The following is a 15,986-nucleotide window of genomic DNA, read 5'->3' as shown; positions in this document are numbered from 1 at the left end:
CACTTGGAGGAAAAAACAGCAAGTGCTAGTATGTCAGGTTTTCACATTCATAGTGGTCGTTATTTCTTGTGGTCAGTATTCCAGCAACTTACAGGTGTGTTCCCCACATCAGTGTGGTTTGATTGACTCTTCGGAAAATTGTATGTAACCACCTGTAGACCTGTCCCCATTCTTGAAATTCTCCCCATTCAGCCTCTTCTTGGCAACACTGCTATCATTTACCGTCCGTCACATAAAAGTTGAAAGGTTGCTTGTATCTTTTGTCAGTATGTTTACTCTGAGCTCTTAATCCTTTTACTGCCACAATATAGAACATTCCTGTTATTCTCAATAACACGGATAGACCTATAAACAGGGAAATGGGATGGAAATGTTAAATTTTATTCCTTGAAAGCGTAACCATTGCAACACATTTGATTGCAGTTGTCATGAAATCCCCAGGAGTGCAATCATATCAAATTTGTCAGCTTCATCTTCCCCAGTGCTGGTAAACAAAACACTAATGTTAATCCGGACTAACACATGCAATTAGTAAAATAATTCAAAATAAGCTGTGAATTTGTATTGCCGAAGTAATTAGGAACCATTGTGTGTGAATGAAATGAATTTAATGCCATGGCTGGCAGAAGTGTTATGTCATAATTATCACTGTATGATAATTTCATTTTGTTTTTCAGCTATCAGTCTCATGAGGCAATGTTGGCAGGGTGCGATAAATTAATAAACCAAGTTAAAAAAACACATTTCGTGTTCAGAAAGATGGAAATTTTGTTTGGCCTAAGTTGATAATAGGGGACAGGAGGATGCTATGCAAATTGGGTATCAGCGAAAACCGTGTGTGTGTTTAATTTTGCAGAGTCAATTAATCTCTTTAGGCTGGCTCTGTTCTAATTTCCATTAGGATATCCCCTATAGCACAATGTAGGGATCGGATTGCTCTCATTTCCATTGCTTGCCTGTCTCTGTCTCTCTCTGAAGGATGCATGTGAAACAACTGTCGTGCGTTCAGTGTGATTGAGAAATATTTGTCGTCAGTGTCACCAAGCTTAGCAGCAATCGTCAAGGGGGCCCCCTGATGACGTCGTCAGTTCCCATCAAATCCACTTTGCCAATCTCACTGCAGTCATGTCGTCAACTTTTTGTCAGTGTGATGACGCCAGTGACAGGCGTACAGTAAATCTCCAGATATCAGGTTTGTCTGATAACGGCTTTCTCAGGTGTATCAAGAAAAACGGAGAGGGTGGGATGTGGCTGTGTTTAAAGGAAAGAAGCAATAAATTTAAGAACGAAATCATTTCAGTTCGGTGTGTATTCATGAAGTCACCCCAGCACTCTCTTGCTGATAACTGTACTAATGAAGCGGTGTTGAAACATAAAATATTTGCAGTTGTAAACCTGTTTCAAGTTGAAGATTCCCAAAGACTGAAGTGTGTGAAATTCATTATTTGAAGACAAATGACATATTGCAACCCGTTTTGAGAAACATGCTGTGTGCAGTCATTCTAATTGGCAAATATTTCACTGTTTGACTTTTGTGTGTTCTCATGATGCATAGCGGAATAGTTGGCTGGACCATAACACAAGTCATGGTAATTGTCCTCAGTGTGTGACAGGGTTTAAGGATGATGTTGGTGCATGTACATGTAGGTGTTTTACTATTATAGCTGATGAAATGCAATTATGGAGGAGAGAAAACAAACAAACAGTTAAACTACCTGGTAGTATGGGAAAACAATACTTTCTGAAATTTGAAGCCAATATGCAGGTAGGAAATGTCAACCGGCGTCAGATTTTATGAGATGGAGTGACTGATATATCTTAAAAGCTATCATGTCAGGTTTCAGAGTGGTTTCTGAGTGAAAGGTGAATCGTGTCTACATCTAAGGAGACTGACATCCCTACATCTGTGGAGGAAGAGAGAAAACAGATGATGGACACCCAAATACAGTATCATATTCAATCAGTCCTAATGGTTGTAATTGCTTTTTCTGATTAAATGACACTTCTTCATTGCTGTACAGTTTTTTCAAAATGAGCTGCCATTTATAGAAAGGCAGATGGGGTTTCCATGGTAACACTCTGAGGTCCTGACCTGTATTTAGCATTTTTGGTGATAATGGGTACAGAATGCTATATGTGGGCATCTGTGTTCTTAACATATTATTATAAGCTCATATCAATACATATGCTCGATGTTCCTTTTGGTTGTGATATAGGGCTATATGTATAGGCAGTTATCACTGTATGGTAATATACTAAATTAACCCAGTCAAGGTTTGGGATGGACCCAAAAATTCCAGAGCCAACATCTTGTTTGTTGTTGTCGCCCTTTTCAAAAGTCAGCACTGCACACAAGTTTCCAACACAGACAATAAATTGTTGAAGACTTGTATGGCCTGTCTGTACACACAGCAGACGTGTCAACCAGCACAAATGTCAGACTCTACCAGTATGTTATAGATCTGAAAATGTTGACAGGACAAAAACGGTAGTGTGTGCAGTATCATTTTCTCTGCAAGCTTTTTGTGTCCTGTTTTAGGCCACTATAGAAACAGTAAATGGAGAGATGTATTGTTTAACTGATCCCAGATAAATTGCTGTGACGTGAGACTTGTGTCATCGTGTTACCCAAAAAACAATTTTGAAACTGTTTTTGTTAGTGATCCTGGTGAGGGATTGTTGGTTAGAGTGCTGGTACAAGGTCAGAGGTCAGTAGAAACAAGACAGATATCTAACATTTATTGTTTGATAATAGGCAGCGGCTATTGCCCTTGACATTTTTAAACTTTTTTATGACACATGAAGAAATTTCGAGAAATTTCTGTTTTATCAGCCCTGAACCAAGACTGGTATCATGTGAACATTTTACAAAAACTGAGAAAATGCTCATGAGAGCACTCCATATGTTATTGGCATGTCGTCTAGCTGGTAAAGGGGACATTGGGCTTTCAGCGGGGATAGGCTGTGAAATGTTTGCATCGCAACCTGTTACATTGAAGGAATCAATGTTTTTACTTCAGAAGGTCATTTCTCAACCGTACAGATTTCAGTGCTTCATGTACTAGCCACTGAATGAAAGCCATGGGTGGATGACATTTTAAATGATGAGTTTGGTCTTCATTTGATAGTTCCAGACCTGCATGAACCCACGACTTCACTCCCTCTTTGAGTGTTATTGTAGCTCATAACAACTCTTCACAGCTTTATAGTAGTGACATGGCTTTTCTATCAAAGTCCATATTCATGGGAAAAAAATTATTGACAGCAAAGAAGAACCTGACCTGGCTAATACTATTGCACATGTGATTGTTCAGTATTCTTGTATTTTTCAATGAGTCGTTCAATGCATTGAATGAGAAATATATGCTCGCTGAAAGTCTGTCAAATGAGTAGGGGTGTTTAACTTTGTGAGTTGAACTTTGCCCTCCTGGCTTGATTTACGGGTACACTTTTTTGGGGGGGAGCCGATTGCCTCAGAATAAACAAGTTTAGTGTCATCCCGACTGCTTTTTGTATGGCCATGTGGTACTCCTTGCACATGATTCACACAGTGAAAAACTCTCTTTGTAGTCCTTGCATTCACTGAAACATACCCTCTGGGAGATGTGTGACAATATATATGTCTGGATCAAGGCCACTTGACTGCCAAAGTATATCCAGCCACAGTATTTTCATCAAGGAAGGGGCACAAACTCTATCAAATGACAAATTCAGCTCTCTCACCATGGCAACAACAATACCAGTTTCATTTTGGTTTAAGGTAATGGCATGTATGTGACGTCAAGATTAAAGTTTATGAATGTCAGAGAAGCTGCTTTTCCTGTCAAAAGTGTTCAGGGCTTTTGTATGGGAGGACTCCACAAGCGAAGGTCAGAGATACTCATATCAAATTTTTGCTCCTCAATGGATCTTTTGTAAACGGCTGTGATGTCACATAGCTGAATACCTTGACAGGAGTAAAACTCATCCTCGAGACTCTCGTACTTGATCTCTCCAGTCGCTGTTAAGAATTCAGTCGCTGCACGATTTCAACAGAACATTGTGCAGAAGTACAGTTCAGGAGGGTGAAGTCATGAAGCGACACATGTACTGTGAAGTAAACCACAAATACCTTTATTATTGCAGTATGTGTACTTGTGTGTGTGTGTGCTTGTGTGACCTACTTTTTAACGTTACATTATAGATTTTTCTCTCATTACATTTTAAAGGTATTTCGTTTCTGTGTTGCAGTTTAGAAACTCTAAATAAATTAGACTCATACATTGTACTGGTCAGGTGCTACCAAGCTCCCCCCCCCCCCCCCCAACAATCTTCTCCTGTTAAATTGTGTCAACCACAGAGGAAAAAAATGGTGTTGTGGTGAAGGGGGTTTTACCTGAAACACCTCCACCCCACCCCCATTTCCTGAAAAAAAAATCCATCTGCTTCTTTGGAAATATTTGAAACTTTGTAAACAATTGCTTGAGTCAGGTTAAATTATTAAAAAAAGAATGTAAATTTAAGTAACAGAAATGACTGTTCTGCATCTTAACAAGGATCTTGTCTTCTTGTCTTGCAGGTGCTTACTGAGCCGAAATTTCACTCGTCTTGGAAAGTGGTTTATCCGCCCCTATGGTCCAGACTCTGAAGAAGATGATCAGAGGTAAGTGTCGGCACCCTTGTGCTTTTTCCTGTCATCGACACAAGAAAAGTTTTGATGCTTGGGTCACAGACACAGAAAGGTCAGAATGCCCCTACGGAAGTCAGGGCATTCTGTGCAAATCATAAAAGCCCTCAGTGAAAGCTGCGTTACTGTTGACATCTTGAGTCTGAGGAAAAAAAGAGGCATTGACTCCTGGCAGTGTGGGTTGTGAAAACTGTCATTTACTTGTACCTGCCATTCACAGATCACAAGACTGACAGTTTTCATTCACATCGAGTGGTGCCAATGTTAACCCCCTTTGCCCTCCCGTTTCCTGGATAGAAACCAAACACACCTTTCAGAAGGACATGGTTTTTCCATGAAGGGTTAATGAAAAGGGCTTGACTGTGGTTTTTCTCCTCCTCAGCGTTTAATGGCATAGCTGCCCAGTCTAATGGCCTACCCACAGTTCATTCATACCAACTCTTTGGTGATTTTGTCCACGTGTAGCAGGTCAGCCTTCCCCTGTACAGTGGTCCAACCATTCTATCTACAACAATAGGAATTTGCCAAAATTTTGGAGTCGCAAAGGTTAAAATAACCTTACAGTTGAGGATTTGTCTCCTGAAATTTCCTGAGAGTAATGTTACTTTTGATCACTGAAAAGTATACTTTAAGTCTACATTTTGAATAAGTACCACACAGGAGACAATTGAACAAATGCCACTGAGTGGGTGCTTGTGGCATGCTGTATTTCAGGGTTGTGTAGCGTTCAAGAAGTAAGTTGCAGTTTTGATGCACTCTCATTGCTCTCTCACATGCAAAATTTCCTGTGATTTCTATCATAACACACAAAGAGACCCCACATCACCTGTGCATTGAATCACACCTAACTGTGAACAGGAGCAGCTGTATGGAGACTCTCCCCTCTAGTAACCTGTCACCCCTCTTCCTTCAAAGTGATATTGGCCGTACTATTATAAAAAACAGTTGAGTTTCTCCAAAGTGGCAAAAGTAGGGGATGGGAGGAGCAGCATGTGACATTGCTGTGTGTGCGGTGACAAGGAGCTGAACAGTAACGGTATTCTCCGCTGTGATACAACTGTAGAAGAGGCTGATCTGCAGTGTGCGTAATAACTTATATCAGGAAAAACTCCTCAACCAGTATCTTGCAAGAAATCTTGAGAGGACCCATGTTAATGGGATCCAGTACATCAGCAAACAGGCGGCTATGAGTTATTGAGCTGATAATCTAAAAAGCTGATGGTGGTGTAGTCATGTGACAGTGTTTACACTTCCCCAGTTACCTGTTACAAGATCTTTATTTTTTTTGCGCTAATTTGCTGTTTTAGGATTGGACAAAGATAATTAACTTTGCAATGGAAGAGAAGAGATTTTGTCTCCCTGTAGGAGCAAGATCTTGGCAGCTGTATCGATATCTTATGTAAATGAAGGGATCAGGAATCCAGTGACCTGTGCTGACCCCATCAGGACATGTTTGTGTGAGAGATGTGACATGATGCAAGATATATTTTCAGCAAGCACTGTCATGCCACACCTGGCCTATCCAATAACAGATATGTGGCAGGCAACTGTCAGTGGAGGACACCCCAACCCCCTCCACCCCGCTCCTCCCCGCTCCCCCTCTGCTCCCACCCGATCATGGTATCTGTATAAGACGGTATGCTCTCAAACTTTCAAAGTTTTTGAACTTTTTTGAGTCAATTACAGAATTTCTAGAAATTTCTTTGAGCTGGCCACAAACAGTACTTGCAATATGGTACATTTTCCTGTGTCAGAGGCATCTTTCGTATATCGTTGGTGCATCACTGTGAATCGTAGTGTTGTAAGGCATGTTTTGTGATCAAAATCTGGAAGGATTATTTCAGCAAACATTGGATCTAGAAGCATTGCCTGCGTTGGTTTGCAAGTTTCTTGTGTGACTGGTATTGAGTATAGTTGGACAGCTGTTGTTATGTCTTCAATTCAGGTGAAACCTAGACCAGCCTCTGTCTGCAAAACTTTATATTGAAGCTCCTATCTCACTCATGCCCACACAACTGTGTTCAGAAGTTTCATATGATGGGCCAGGAATGTTCATGATCCTAGTTGCAAAAAAATGTTGGGCAATATATTGTGATGGCAAGTGACTTCTCAGGGCTTTATTTACCTCTACAGTCGTCTTACACAGTTACATTAATTTGCATGTAACTCTTCTGGCAAAACAAGCACCAGGACACTGAAAAGATTTTTCTCCCAGCCAGCATAACAAACTACTTCAGATTGTCCTCTCTTTAAAGTGCCATATGATCTTTCCGTTTGAGCCCACGATGAAAACAACAGCCCCTGTATCTCAATTTTAAATTTCAGTTTGATCAGAACTGAACGTAGAATAAATTGTTCCGAGTGGTGATATTTGCTACTGGTTATATGTTCATGGTATTCCAATCCGAGGTCTGTCAGTTTTTTTTTTAATGACAACAGATGGCCTCGAGTTGATTTATTTCAAAAAGACAAAGTTGGACAACTGTAGCTGTCTGGCCATTGAACACCGGCAAAATCTATTGCTCAATGGTAACATAAATATTTAGCTTAACTTGGGTCCCTATTTATACCTGGCCAGTAAGCTTTGTAAATACATGGAGTGTTTTCTTTGTTTTGACCTTTGCGCAATATTCCTGGAATTACGCTGGCAAGCCATTGTTTGCCGCTGGAGGTATGTGCAGCCGTTATCACAACATACAGTATGTCAGCCTACATAATTACATGTTTGAAATGTTTGAAAAAAAAATTGTACAGTAGTTTTTATGAAATATGGAAGAGAACACACAAACCACTTTAACACTTAAAAACAATTGTGCGGTATGTGTGTTTGGTGTTACTTTTCATGGATGCCAATATTGCTTGGGGTTCCCCGAGTACATTAACCTCCAAGTTTCCGTTTGCATACCTCAGTAACCAGGTTGCACAGGTCTGAATGTAGTTTGTATGTGAGCTTTACCTGCAAAATCTGACTGTTGTGACAACATCAAATTAAACCTTTGGAAGTTTGTACATTCAAATTGGGAATCAAGTGGCATGATAATGTCATCCGGAGTCTCCTATCTTGGGAAAGAGCGAAGGAGCCATTGATTAAAGTTCAGCGCAGAGGAAGGAATTGAAAGTTGAGAATTCGTGTGCAAGTGGCTTTTATTTCAACTTGTTTGCTAGATTTGCAGGGATTAGATTTAAGCTCTGATCAGATTTCATTGTCGAGAAATACAAGTCAGGCTAGCATTACTTGATTTCTAACATCCCCCTGTAGCTAGTCTGTGCTGATGTGTACTCTGACATGGCATATTGCGGACTTTAATTTTCCGCTTGTCAGCTTGTGTCAATCAGCAGTACCGTGTCATCTCAGAAGTGGATACTCTCTGACCTTGGGCATAAAAACAACCAGAGTGGAATGCTTGTGGATTCGTCATCACATCTTTATTTTTTTGTTTTTTCGGGGGCTAGGTTACTCAAGCAGTAATAACTTTGATATCACAGAAACAATTCTCTGGTTGGTCTCTCTCCCTCTTGAAGCAATTACAGAGATTGCACTGGCTGATTTGCAGTTGCAATTGTGCAGGAATCACTATCTCATCATGTATAATTTATTTAACTCATGCAATTTTGATGACACAGCTGTCAAGGCCTTTCATCTATAATGATGTAGTTGTATTAACCTAGTTTAAAAAAAAGAGGAAGGTATTTTTGGTGAAAAAATACATAACGTAGCAGTGTTTTAGCTTCAAACTGATGTTGAAATGTTAGGAATAATATGTTGTAATTACTGTTTTCATAAAATACCTGAATTGTGAGTTTTGTTATCTGTTCATGATGAACGACATCTTTATGCAAATCAAGTTATCTCCGCTGCGTGACCCCTCACCCCTGATATGCTAATTGAGTAAGCCCAACCTCAAATGTGATGACAACAGAGAGGGCAACCAAAATCTGAAATGTGATATTAAAAGGATTAAAAATGTTGTACATGTGTTTTGTTGCCCATATGTTGATCATATAGAGATACCGGCAGGCTATTAGAAAAATCCAAATGTCTTTCATTTGTGGGCACTGTGGGGCTTGTAAATTACAGTTTCCGTGATGGCAAACAGATATAAATAGCATGCACTTGTGTCAGATGCCTAATGTCTGCCCAGATGACATTTGCAGATGAGCTTTTTGTCCAGTTGGTAATTGAAATTCCTGTTCCGTTTGTTTGCTGTGCATGTCGTCCAGTATGACAGTCTTACAGAAAAAAAGGAAAATTGCATACATTTGCATCCGATGTTGTCGCATCGGTCAGTTTTGTGAATTCAGAAGTCGAGTGCTACATTACAATTCACCCGTCTGCTGGGTTGATCTTGACAGATTCTTTCAGCAACCAGTCAAAGCGGAAGTTCATGTCGTTGTGCCATTTATGCCGCACATCGGGACTTTTTAGATAATTTCACTGTTTTTTGTAAAGACCTGAAGAATAGTGCAGCCTTTCAAGTTCAAGTTCACCTGTCTTGGTCTGAACACTTTGTGGAAAACAATAGAGTTGCATCATCATGCAGTGGTAAATATCAAATAGGTTTAGAAGCATTGGTTACATGTAAAGGGACCTAGCTCTTACTTTTGATGATTTTTTCACTATTTTTGTTCATTATGTAAATGATAATTTCTTGTTCTACTCCCCAGAGCATGTTGAGATACACAGTGTTCAGCTAATCAACTCTGCCTGTACATGTACAGACTGCACTGTTATTGTTGATAAGTGAATTTTGGTCCTGGCTAGAATTCAAATGTAAAAAATAACAGTACGTTTTACACATTTAGACATAGCGTCATATTTCAACATGCCTTTCTGGAAGAACAAGAACTTGTAATTGACATACAAACTAGGAAAAAATCAAAAGTTAGAGGTACTGGCCTTTTACAGTAACAAACATTGTTATCTCCAGATGTGTAAATCAGCCATATTGGTTTATAACATACTGTTCTTTGCAACTTACACTTGAACACACTCAAGGAAATACACCCTTTCACACAGACACAGACACACACACACACACACACACAGTGACAGGTGTTCAAATAAGCAGTTCATTGTACAAATTGGATAACATCTAGGGCCCCCACCCCCACTTTATGCCACCAAGCCAATCTCTGACCTTGATACAACAAATACCATTAATCCGAAAGCTGCCAAAAGGATTGAGATGGGTTTGCCATATGTCACATTTTAATGTTCAGTAGCCTTGGCAATGTGTACTTGTAAATTTCTTCATTTCCTTGACATGCTACACTAAAGTCTTAACAAACAAGTGCATTGATAAGCGTCTTGTCACCTGTATGTAAAATAGCCATATTTTCCTTCAACACGGTTTTGACTTGTGACAAAAATGTCACAGGCCAAAACAATTTATCACCCGACACTTAGATGTCTGATCAATATACATATTAGCATATTAGGTAAGGTATTTCAAAACTATCCACAAGGAGACATGTTATCCGCCAGCTGTGGATGTTTAGAAACCTTCACACTGGTACGATCTTCAGAGGTGTATTTCTTGTACTAGCTGTAGTTCGCCAACTGCAGGACATTGAGTTAAAAGAATCCGTGATATATGCATTCGTAATGTCTTCTTTTATAGCTTTTTCTCATACTCCCCGACGTACTTGGTGCAATCGGAATAATTTAAACAGGCCTTCCAGGAATACCAATAAAAAGCAACCGTAGACCCCTGTGGGATCGCAGTGAAGTATTCAAATCTCCGTATATTCTCTGACATAATCATACATCATGTTTGTTTTGCTTACATATTGCAAATAATAAAAATGAAAATGGAGAATAAGGCATTGTGATTCCACAGTGAATAGGGTCGTGGCAGCCTTTTGTTTCTTTACGCTCATTGTTTCACATGTGCTTATGATATTATGTTCATGTCTTCACAAAATTTAATTTCAATCTTTTTGGGAAAACTGAAGTGACTATTAACATTTTTTATGTCAAATATCTTTTCAAATGTTAACACAGGGATGTAAGGATTATTTCCAGAAATCTTGGCGGTCAGACATTTCTTTTGCGATTATTTTTAAGATTCACTGCGGAATATCCCGGAATAATGACTGCTGGAAAGCTTTTTGAGGTCACTTCACAGTAGACAAATTAATCACGAGGAATAGGGACATGTAACCAATTACCAATGCAAGAAGTAGATGTATTTTGCATGGTGCAATTAGTTCTAGAGTGACGGATGATTTCAGCGCAGCAGTCTGCTGGTAAATGTATGTATCTGACAAGCAAAAATTTGTGCGGAGCTTTGGGAAAAATCATGCTGGATGTATCTCTTGTTGATTTTGGTTTCATCAGGGTGTCAGTAACTGACTGAAATAGTATCTTGGGAAGAATCTGGCAGTGTGTGTGTGTGTCTGCCTGTCTGCCTCTGAGGTTCTGATTGTGTCTGTCTGCCTCTGTCCGCCTCTCTGTATGAGGTTCTGTTTGTGTCTGTGTCCGCCTCTCTGTATGGAGTTCTGTGTGTGTCTGTGTTTGTGACCTAGCCAAGTGCAGCCACTGGCAGCACTCCACAGATAACATCAGACATGAAAGCAGCGCAAGATTTATGTCCAGTGAATTAGATTTTATTCATCCTTTCGTGTTGGTGTTGAAAGCCGTGTAATTCACGCCGAAAGGGATGAGTTAGTGGAGTCAAAGACATTTTAGATGACAGCTGACTTGATCAAGTACATATCGCAAACATATGGATTATTTTCATGGAATTGTACACTCATTCAGATATTATCTTATTGTGTTGCAGCACATTTTTGTTGAAACGGACTTTATAAAAATATCAAACCATGAATGTGAAATCTGAAATTTCTCAGTAAACCTGCTAACCAAAACTATTTGCACAACCTCTGCTCTTTGTCCTTTTAAATCATATATTTTTGCGCATAAAAATCAAATGTATTGTCATAAATACTGAAGTTACCAAGAGGCATGGCCTTGCCTCTTGATTCTAGTGACTCTTACAATAATTTAGTTTTCATATCAGCACTCAAAAATGGTACTTTGTGAGTCAAAAATCTGTTGATGTGAACGCTGTCATGTTTCAGCATATTTTACATCGGTAGAAATATTAAAATTTCAAAATGGAAAAAAATTCTTGAAACACTGCATTCTCCCCATTTCTGTTGACAAGTTATAACCCAAAAAGGGTAATGTATTACAATTGATACGTATCTAGTATGTATTCAAAATATTTGAAAATTCCATCTCATGCAGCTTTGACTGACCCGGCCACCCGTTAGGCATCCACTAAATGTATATTAATGTGGTACAAGATTAGTGTTGATAGAATGCAAATCCTTTGCGTCAGGTTCCGGCATTTGTATGGATTAGGAGTGTCGGCAGAATGATGCTGTCAGCCTGCTAAAATATCTGGGCACAGCAATGAAATTGTAAGGATTGATTGCTGTGTGTGATTGTCAAGGCTTTTTTCTTGCTGTGTGTTACAAGTGTGAGTGTCTTATAGATAAATTTATCATATGAAAGACATCAGAACTAATTCTGAATGGTTGATCTGATTGATGGACATCTTCGGCCCGTTTTATTCACCTATGGCTTAATTATTCATTTTGGTCAGTCAGAACAGTCAATCAGTCACTCGGTCACCTCGTGGTGTTGATGTTTGTTTGCTTCATTAGGGAAGTGTTGACAGTATATTTCCTCCAGAAGTAGGGTTTTAATGGAGTCGTGTCAGGTCATGTTAAGTTCAGCTAGATCTCTGGGCCAGTATTAGCTTTTGAAACTTCACTATACACTGAACTCAAAATGTCAGTTGTGTTCTTTTGATCTGATTCAGATTGTGTCTTACTGTGTGCGTAAAATAAAGTGTTACTGATCAAAATGTTGTATGTTTCTGTCAATAATTTTCAGTTATGATGGTGCTTTAACTCTTTCTATGTGGTATATACAGAAAGAAAGGGAAGGTATGGTGCTGTTTTGCCTCTTGGGTTGGCGAACGCACAGAGTATGACATGTACTGTTTAATAAGGGCCTATATCAGATAGCTTACATGTATTACCTCTTGTATTTACTCATGTTATATCCAATTTTCAAACGTGTGAACCAGTATCTAGTCAGAATTTCAGCCTATAAACTTCCAGGATACCAGTTTCCGCAGCTGTTGTATAGGTATGTAGTTACATAATAAGAGCATTGGACTCTCAGAATCAGGATTTTTTGTGAAAAATGAGAACTAAATCATGATTAAGATTGGACATGGATACTAAACGTCAAAGGTATTTATTTATTGATTGATTGTTGCCATTTGACCATTACCATACTACTAAACATCAATTTTTATTGACTTTACAGCTCCATAGGGCTAACCATGTCTTATCTTCCCCCTTATATGTGACTGTGCTTTGAACCTTCCAAGCACCTATGGTTGTTAGTGTCATCATGTGATGTATCATTTTTTGATGGTCTACAAAATTTTTTCTGGAATTCAAAAAAAAAATATGAAAAATTGTAATATAAGAAGTTTTAAACTGATCCTAATTGCTCTTGAAACTCTATTATCTGCCACACTGTCAACATTGTCACTTTAATTTGACCTATGTCACAGCCAGTGTAGGTCTGTAATGGATCAGAAAACGATGATGAGTCAATGGCCTGCTTTGGAAAACCAATGAAATTTAAAATGGCTGCCATGTCATGTTTGAAAGGGAGGTCTGAGTCGATGATAATAGAATGCGTGGGATTGTGGGCTAGCCTAGTTTGACACAATGTAAATTTTCAATAACCTAAGTGATGATTATATGGTTGTTTCAGTGGGTATGACAGTTACATGTAAACTGCATTTGACAGGTAACCGATGAAAAGCAGCTGTCGAATACAAAATCCAAACCTTTTCCACCAGGGGTCCCCACTGGGTGACCTTGATACTGCTAGTGTCAATTGCAGATGTGTAGGTCTGGGTCTTGTATACTGCTTGGCAGTATAGCTCCACGTAATATATTAGTCCTCGTGCAAGTTCTAAACCCATAATGTGGCCAGATCTGATCCAGATCTATCAAAATATCAAATCAAAATAGTCTCAGCCTCCGTGTGATTGGTCGTTGTCATGGTGATTGCGATATTCTATATGCAGACGAAATCATATTGGCTGATATCTCTAGCTGAGTTGCATTTGAAGTATGTATGTAGAGGCATAGTTCAAGCCGATAGCAACAAGGTAGATTCACTCTACTAAAATTTCCTGTTCCACTGAAGTGACATAAAGTGGAAATATCCATACGAGATGCATGACCTTTTTAATACAGCCCTTTTCAAAGACACAGAAGTTGATCATTCTGTAAACAGTGGTGAACGGATCTAGACAAGTGGCAGAAGGTTATAATTATGAATAATATATATCAGGTGATGCTGAGGACAAGATATAGTGGCTGGGACAGCTCATAGTATTCAAAGTGCTCAGCTTTTTTTTTCTGAAGGATTATCAAGAGATTGTGAGTGCATAAAGGTGATGGGAGGGCTTACATGCACTTCATGTCATGTTGGTTTGATGACAGACTGGCCTATAAAGAATTTGAAAAAAAGCAAGCTTTTGTTTATTGTGGTGCAGACGGGAATCCTGAAGCACCGTTGAGCTATTTCAGTCCATCATACATAGTAATCTTTAATACTCTCAAAGATGATGGCATATTGCATTATGTCTCGTTGAACCTGAAATATTTCAAAAACCAGGCTGCGTAGACAGGATATGCACAAAATTGACAGAGTGGCATAGTTCACTTAAAGCAGAAAAATCTGGCACGGTACCATTTTTTTCACAGAAACAAATTGGAGGGACTTTTTGAACATACCAGCTTATTCCCTGCTGTAAAGGAATTGTGAATATTACATACAGACCTTTCATAGCTTCCTCTTTTTACCCAACCAGCAAACACGTCTGTAATGGTGTTTTCAGATTCAGTTACAGAGCTTGGTAACTAGTGTACAGTGATTCTCAACCAGCAAACACGTCTGTAATAGTGTTTTCAGATTCAGTTACAGAGCTGGGTAGTGTACAGTGATTCTCAATCAGCAAACACGTCTGTAATGGTGTTTTCAGATTCAGTTACAGAGCTTGGTAACTAGTGTACAGTGATTCTCAACCAGCAAACAAGTCTGTAATAGTGTTTTCAGATTCAGGTACAGAGCTGGGTAGTGTACAGTGATTCTCAATCAGCAAACAAGTCTGTAATAGTGTTTTCAGATTCAGGTACAGAGCTGGGTAGTGTACAGGTGAGTTTCAGATGATTGATTGCGTGAGTGGGCAGTGTATTTATCAGCTGGCAAACAAAATGAAGATACTGGCACAGACAATACATGCATGGTGTGATAAATCCTTCCCATATAGATATATTTGGTTGGCACAGTTGCTTCACGCTGGCAAACCGTTGGTATCAGGTATTAATAATCTCCATCTCTAGCAAAGAGGTTGCATGTAAAAAATTCAGTGTTTCAATTGGTATTCATTTCTTAGTCAGCTGCGAAGTTGTCACAAATTTTAACAAAATCTGCAAAGAGTTCTTGTCACTTGAAGAGAATTTATTTCTTTGACTGATATTGAGAGAATTCCATGCAGTCGTTCAAGAATATCACAACCTGAATATTGACATTTGTGTCCATTGAAGGAAAAGGCCACCCTTATCCTTCATTAAATTTTTACGCCCTTGTAAACATATTTGTCCATATTTGAGATGAATTCTCAGTACCATCTTTTATCAGTTAGTGTTTTGAAAACCAGGAAATTCTTACACCGATAGAAAAAGCATCAATCGGAAATTCTGGCAGGGGAAATCGTCAAGGCAGGTAGTTAAAGGATATAATTGCAGTTGTAAAGGTAGATTATGAAGACCGCAATGATGATTAGAGTGATGACGATGGGGTTGATTTTTGTTGAAGATAATGAATTATTTGTACAAGCAATTTGAAGGTGTCCCATTTTTATGACGAGATATTTTATGCTTAAAACTCCCCGTAGATAATGCAATATTTTCCTTGCAATATTTCATCTGCGGCTTCTGACCTTTCATCCTCCCTGATGCGGGAGGAGTGAGTTTTAATAATGGTATGACGGGCAGAAAACACATCTCGTTGCTACTTCTCGAAAAAAAAAAAGGCAGAGAGGTCAAAATGAAATAACCGGGCGTCATTGAAGCTGTAAATTGTTTTTGACGAAGCAGATGCCACAGCCGTTCTCAGACAAATCAAGCTAATTACCCATTTGGCAAACGAGACTAGGCTCGTCCACTGTGACGTGGATGACAACAAGCAGAAATGAACTGATAGAGAGAATAA

General features: G+C 39.1%; 1 protein-coding gene across 2 annotated transcripts in view; it reads left to right on the top strand.

Annotated features, from left to right (window-relative positions):
* Positions 1–15,986, top strand: part of LOC139145147 (mediator of RNA polymerase II transcription subunit 13-like) — a 70,892-nt gene that overhangs the window by 18,293 nt on the left and 36,613 nt on the right. For both annotated transcript variants that reach the window (XM_070716122.1, XM_070716121.1), the window contains exon 4: positions 4,559–4,642. In XM_070716122.1, the coding sequence (XP_070572223.1) occupies positions 4,559–4,642 (84 nt within the window). The remainder of the gene's footprint in view (positions 1–4,558; positions 4,643–15,986) is intronic.

Source organism: Ptychodera flava, chromosome 12 (genome assembly GCF_041260155.1).
Source record: "Ptychodera flava strain L36383 chromosome 12, AS_Pfla_20210202, whole genome shotgun sequence".
NCBI lineage: Eukaryota > Metazoa > Hemichordata > Enteropneusta > Ptychoderidae > Ptychodera > Ptychodera flava.
Note: the sequence above shows the minus strand (reverse complement) of the source record. Positions and strands in the feature narration are given on the sequence as shown.